The sequence below is a fragment of the Adiantum capillus-veneris genome, chromosome 20, assembly GCF_014529385.1.
Source record: "Adiantum capillus-veneris isolate H3 chromosome 20, ASM1452938v2, whole genome shotgun sequence".
NCBI classification, from domain to species: domain Eukaryota; kingdom Viridiplantae; phylum Streptophyta; class Polypodiopsida; order Polypodiales; family Pteridaceae; genus Adiantum; species Adiantum capillus-veneris.
The window spans coordinates 40,942,272-40,948,778 of record NC_140950.1 but is presented as its reverse complement, the minus strand read 5'-3'; the positions used below and the strand labels follow the sequence as shown (position 1 = coordinate 40,948,778).

The following is a 6,507-nucleotide window of genomic DNA, read 5'->3' as shown; positions in this document are numbered from 1 at the left end:
GGCACTGCTCTAGGTCAAAAGGGATCTAGGGCTCAAATTTGGGGGCACGAGGCGGCTTTAATCTCCGATGTCGGATCACAAAGTGAACTAGGGGTGAACTGGGGGTAAACTGAGGGTGAACTAGGGGTGGGTGAATTGGGGGTGAACTAAGGACGCCTAAACTAAGGTTTGATCTGTGCCATGCCAACATGGACAACGACGCGCACTAGCGTGGTGGTAGAACATTCGTGTGACAACCGAGACGTCCCAAGTTCGACCCAAACCCCGCGAGATGGGTGAACTAGGGGTACTGAACTAGGAGTGAACTTGGGACGCCATTTTTGCCTCGAGTTCACCCCCTAGTTCACCGACGACCAACATTAAAGGCGCCTCGCCCCCCAAATTTGGGCCCTTGATCCCCCTAGCCAGTAGCCGTTCCATATAGTGACGAGGGCGTGCGAGGTCGGGCTGAGGCTCTTTTGCACCTCCCTCTTGCAAGGCCACGCAGTAGGGGGAGGAGCATAACAATCAGAGGCAGTCGGGAGTATAATGAATAGGAATCAATCCATGTCGGCACTGTCTGTGTCAACAGCTGTAATGCCACGCATCTACATTCTAGAGCTTCACAAGAGGGTGAAGTAGACAATCGAGTTGCCACTCGAGACTACTGACATTGACACTAACAACTACCTATGTCTGCTCCCAGTGCATAAGCGAGGAAGATAAAGGTGCTTGCCCCATATTGCAGGCTCGCTGCTCCCATACCTCCTCTTGCACTCCTTTTTCGCCAGCTACATGCTCTCCACAGGTCACTACCCCGGGATCAACACACAACCCAAAGAAGACTATTAAGGGACCTGTTCTGCAGAAAATTGCACCAACAAAAATTTTGCACAAAACCTCCATGAACTCCTCATCACGACGGCTACATGCTCAGCATTGTTCCCGAATGTCATCCTCACTGATGAGGGCTATGGGCACTTCACATGCTCCTGATTTTATTGTAGCCTTATTTGTGACATGGCAGAATAACATTGCTATTGAAACTACATCAAAAACTACGTAGACGTACTTGTGCCCCTGCTGGTGAAAGCGGCTCCTTGTATGCTGCTGCAGATCATGGAATCCTTCGTATCAGCGACATCAAAATGCATCGAATATAGCATCATGAGTCTTATTCTTGCCTTCTGTCAATCAGTATTCGATCAGGACAATGACCTCCTCTATTCCTATTGTGATGATTGTGCTGCCCACTTTAAGAAGAGCTTTCAAAGGATGATGATTCAAAGGTTTGAATTCCAACTTCAATAGTTCTCTAGTTGAAAGTTTGAATTGATTGTTTCTTTACATTTCTTACCTGGTTGAAACTAACTAACAAAAAACTACCAAAGCATTGCCAAATTGGTGACATTTTCCCATTAGCGATCTCCTCATGAAATTCTTCGCCTTTCTTGGTAATGCCATATGCCTTCTACATGCCAGCATAGTAAAGCGTAGAGCTTCCGAGCACGATCGGGCATATCTTGCCATCCATGCCATATGCCTTCTTCATGCAAGCATAGGAAATGAGTGAAGCCCTTGCTTCGCATCCTCCTGAAAGTGTGGAGCTTCCAAGCACGATTGGGCATATCTTGCCATCCATGCATTTCAAGACATGACATCCTAAACAAGAGCTTATCGATTGAAGCGCACATGACATGTATGACATACATAGCACTGCCAAGCACGAAATACTTTCCCATTGTCTCTGATTAAAAATGTCCATGGTGATTATATAGTCACCAGCACTCAAGATGCAACCATAGGTGATTGTCTCTGATTAAAAATGTCCATGGTGTATATAGTCACCAGCACTCAAGATGCAACCATAGGTGATTAAATTTGGAAAAAGATGCACACCTCACTTCCTTGGAAAAGAGGCAAAATATTCCTTACCCTGCCCTCATCGACCATATCCTACAATTCATGAAACTGGTCGATGGACACCACATTGCCATGCCACATTGACATGGTCTCACATAATTGGTTGTCTGCTGTGATCAAAAGCCAGTCTGAGAGGGGAGAAACTGACAGCAGACGTGAACGCTATACAACAACATGAAGAGAAATAATGCTCCTCAGAAGTTGGTTCAAAACACCATACATTCTTACTAGCTGATGACAACGAATAATCTAAATTGCACCCTTGCCTACATGTAATGAGACACTTCAGAGCCAGTAGATAAGAGGTCTCCAGACAGAAAAAGCTTGTTTATCAGTAATGCGAGTTTCGCATGTATATGGTCAACCTGTAGCAGCATTTGATGCACAAGGTTCCATCAAGTTTTCTTTAGAAATCCAGAGAGACCAAGGTTCCATAAAGAACTCTTCAACCTTCGAATCTTTTGTGTGTACATGATCCATGCTTTTGGATAACACTAATTTTTGCACTGGTTAAAATCACTAGTTACTGCTCTCATCAAACATCTGAAAGATTGTAAAAATTCTTGTGTATCCAAAATGGCCAGGGTGTCTCTAGCCTACTTGTTTTCATTTGCCTTGTTCTTACAAATATCACAAGGGCTTGCACCAAGTTGACAATTCTTGCTGTCAAACCTCTCACCAAAATAATCCAGCAACATCTCTCGCCTGCAACGTTTCTGAATACAAAATTCAAGAGATGTTAAATGCAACTGTAGTCCCCCATGCAACCTCCAAATTCAAAAGAAGTTGTCAGGGAAATTGATGAGATTATATAAAATGTTCATAAGGTATTCTTGTATAAGTGCCTTTTGTAAGGGTGTGATTCGTGAATACATGGCTTCTATCATGATGTGCTGTCTGTGCCTCAGCGAGAGTGCCTCTGTGCACGCATGTGTGCACAGCCTAGAGCTTACACGTATTTGTGTGTGCATGAGTGCATGAAAGACAGTCCATATGAGAGAGTTAATCCACATGCATCCCTCACACGTACACAAAGGGCTTGTGTTACCTTTTCCGCACAGTAACCCTGCATCTTGCGGGCCTGCTCCATTCCCCATTTGAATCGCACACTACTAGTTCCCTGTCCCATGCGAAGCATACACACAATGCGGCTAAAATCCCTCTTTCTGTAGAGAATCATGCAAGTTGATGGCAATCCGTCTCTTCCAGCTCTACCAGACTCCTGATAGTAGCTCTCAACAGCCTTGGACATGGAGTTGTGGATCACAAATCGCTACAAACAAGCAAAAGAAACTCAATCTTAACACATAACCACAGAGCCCAAGCATTTCATCATGGCTGCATTATGAAAAACTGACCACAGCTGCCTTGTCAATACCCATTCCAAATGCTATCGTCGCACACACCACTTGTACTTCACCACTCTGCCATTTCCTCTGCACAAGCATCCTCTCCCGGCCCGACAATCCAGCATGATAGTAAACAGTCTTGATGTGAAAAGTCTCATTGAGGTAACCACATACATCCATGCACTCATTCTTAGAGAGACAGTAAACAATCCCACACATGCCCCTGAACCTATCTTGAATTGTTTGGCCAAGCTGCTTAAAAGGATCCTTGTCTTTGTTCACCACTTCATAAGTAAGGTTTGGACGATCAAAGCTAGCTTCCAGCACAACTGCTCTTGGTATGCGAAGGATCTTCATGATTTCCTGATTAACTTAAAAAAATTGTTCAGACGAGTTTTTCACAAAAACAGGCGCCTTCCTCTCAACAAATACAAAAGGTTTTTATAAATATATACCTCTTTAACAGGTTGGGTGGCAGTTGCAGTTAGTGCCATGAGAGGAACGCTTGGAAATTGCTGTTTTAACACTCCTAAGCTTTTGTAGTCAGGTCGGAAGTCGTGGCCCCATTGACTGCAAAAGGGAAGAAAAAGCAGAGGGTCTTAATCCTTGATGAAGGCTAATGCATTATTCCCTCACTCTTCTTCATTATCACCTCACACAGTGGGCCTCATCGATCACAAAGCGAGCCAATTGTCCCTGCACAAGTAACCAGTTTCCTGTAAAGACAATATGCAGGGCGTAAACATTAGATTATTTGCCAAAACAAGAAATAATACTTTTGTTGCAACACCTGTGAGGTCATGAGACCCGGTAGATGAGGAAGAATGATAGGCTTACCCTCTGCTGCAAACTCTTTAAAAGTGCCTGAAAGGATGCACTTCCAGCTATTTTTTCTGGTGTGACGTATAGCAGCTTGCAAGATGGACTTGACTTTCTGTAAGCATTTCGGTAGAATCACTGAACTAATTAGACTCTCTGCACATCGGTGATTGGATTATTAAAACATGTCAGTTTACCTGAGCTCTTGTATGACTGCCCATGATTGAGAAGAGCTCTGCTGAGAACTTAAGAAAGTTGCAGGGATATCAAATCTGTTTATGAGTGCCAGAACTTGATCTTGTATGAGCGATAATAACGGAGACACCACAACAGTCACTCCGGGAGAGAGCACCGCAGGGAGCTGCAATGTTATTGATCATTCTCCCACATGAGCAGAGTTGCTTAATATGGTTATCAAGTTGTTCACAGTCGTAATGGAGCCTGTACTCCGAAATTTGATGGCATCGTTGCAATGGCCATAACTCATGGGTGTCTTTCTTGCTGTGTCTTGGACTTTCTTATGTGTGATATTGTGAGGTCATGATAGTGCAGCTACTAAAGCTAAAGATATACATCTTGAAACACAAAGTTACCTGATAGCATAAACTCTTGCCACCCCCTGTTGGCATCAAGATAAAGCAATCTTTGCCTGCCATTGTAGACTCACATGCCTTCTTTTGAAGAGAACGGAACTGCCGATGCCCAAAAATAGCAAAATTGGCCAAATCAAAGTCATCCATGCATTCCAACTGATGAAATGCATGTTCATCTCCCATTTGGCCGCTAGGCATTGCCATGCGTTCTGACTTGGGAGGTAAAGTTGAGATGGAGTTTTCATTCTTATACTGCATAAGCCATGCAATGTGGTAGCTTAAATAGTGAAGCATCAAAAATGACAAAAAGTTGCACTTGAGAGACTTAGCTCTTGAAAGAAGTGCTTACTAGTGTGTCCATAGTGCGTCTCAAACTCTTCGAGTGCTTACTCTCTTGAGAGGCCCTGCCCGCATCACCATCTCCACATTTAGTTGAGGGTGGTTTCTCAATGATCGTAACATCATCACTATCACTTGAGTCCGAAACATAGGTGGGCAGTTTTTTCCTGCACATAGTTCCTTTGGTGCCGGTGTAATCTTCATCGGAGGTGTCCGATTCAATGCTTGGTTCATCTTCATTATCTTCTTCTTCTTCATTTTCTGGCTCTTCCTCTTCTTCTTCTTTTTCCTCTCCTACTTCAGCATTCCCTTCATGCCACTTACCATCTATGTCCAAATCTTCACCCACATTTTCTACCAAGCTTGGAGCTTGTGTGTCCCAATCTTCCTCAACCTGGGTAGCATCTGCAAGCCTGCCTAAGTAATCATCTCCACAATGCTCAACAGTGAGAAAATCTTGTCCATCATCTCCTGTGCCCATTACACGCAACAAAAGCCCTCGTGAGGAAATTTTGTGGTAGTGATGTCATGCCCACAGCAAATGTGTTAGCACTGATGTCATGAGCATGGTGCCCTCACAACATAATCTGTGCACACACACCAACATGGGTTGTGCGTGTGCATGCATATTTCCTTGTGATACAATGGGCATGCATGTACTGGAACAGTCAAGAAAAAAAAGAGCTCATTCGCTCTCTCTCTCTCTCTCTCTCTCTCTCTCTCTCTCTCTCTCTCTCTCTCTCTCTCAAGAAAGAGAACTTACCGTAGAGATCAGCTAGCTGCTGAAGGCATTGGTGGGCGATATCGGTCTCAAATCCAAACTCGGAGGCGAGACTCAGAAGCCTGGTCTTCTCGAGCTCCATGTCCATCTTGAGAGCTCTCTCTCACCCCGATTCCCGCCATGTTTGTATGTGCGGGCATTTATAAGGCTCAGGATCGATCTTTGGTTCTTGCACTGGGTTGCAAAACTTTTATAAAGGAAAATGCTAAGAGCCTCCAGCTCTCCTTCCTTACCGTCAGCCGGCTCTCCACATGCTTGCCTTTTCCTCCTCAAATCACGTGTAGTTTTTGCACTTTTGGGAGCAAGAAAAATGTTAAGAGCTTGGACATGTGAGGTGGTTCTAGCTCTCCTTACCGGTTGGTCAAGGGAGGCTTGCGTATATGCCTACACCCTTTGTGTCTATGGGAAGCAATATTGTGTTTGAGGGGAGACAGCGTTGCCTTTCCCTCACCTCCAATCGCGTGCATATTTGGGCAATTTTGACACTTTTTGGAGCAATTTCCAGCCCCTCTACCAGTCTCCTTTTCTCTACCATCTCCATGAATGGGAAAATGCTCTAAGTCTTACTCTACAATAGTCAAATCGAAGGGAGATCATGACTTTTAGTGGCCAAACCAAGCATTTAATCATGCTATTGCAAGTTAAAACAACTTGAAGGAAAAATAGGATGGCTTGAAATCTGTCTCAAGCGACCACGCTCTAAGTGCGCATTGGAAGCATTACA

At 44.3% G+C, this 6,507-nt stretch overlaps 1 protein-coding gene across 2 annotated transcripts; it reads right to left on the bottom strand.

Annotated features, from left to right (window-relative positions):
- Window positions 1–2,210: 2,210 nt before the first annotated feature.
- Window positions 2,211–5,952, bottom strand: LOC147432408 (ATP-dependent DNA helicase Q-like 1). 2 transcript variants are annotated; one of them, XM_086492380.1, is made up of 10 exons: window positions 5,766–5,952; window positions 5,013–5,419; window positions 4,664–4,915; window positions 4,268–4,431; window positions 4,089–4,185; window positions 3,904–3,947; window positions 3,707–3,821; window positions 3,261–3,614; window positions 2,951–3,175; window positions 2,211–2,618 (listed from the first exon to the last, which is right to left on the bottom strand). In XM_086492380.1, the coding sequence occupies exons 1-10, from the start codon at window positions 5,869–5,871 to the stop codon at window positions 2,499–2,501; spliced, it is 1,884 nt and encodes a 627-aa protein (XP_086348506.1). In that variant the 5' UTR covers window positions 5,872–5,952; the 3' UTR covers window positions 2,211–2,498. The 2 variants fall into 2 exon arrangements, with proteins under 2 accessions (XP_086348506.1, XP_086348505.1); XM_086492379.1 differs by having other exon boundaries at window positions 5,013–5,473; window positions 5,766–5,949.
- Between the last annotated feature and the right edge of the window lie 555 nt (window positions 5,953–6,507).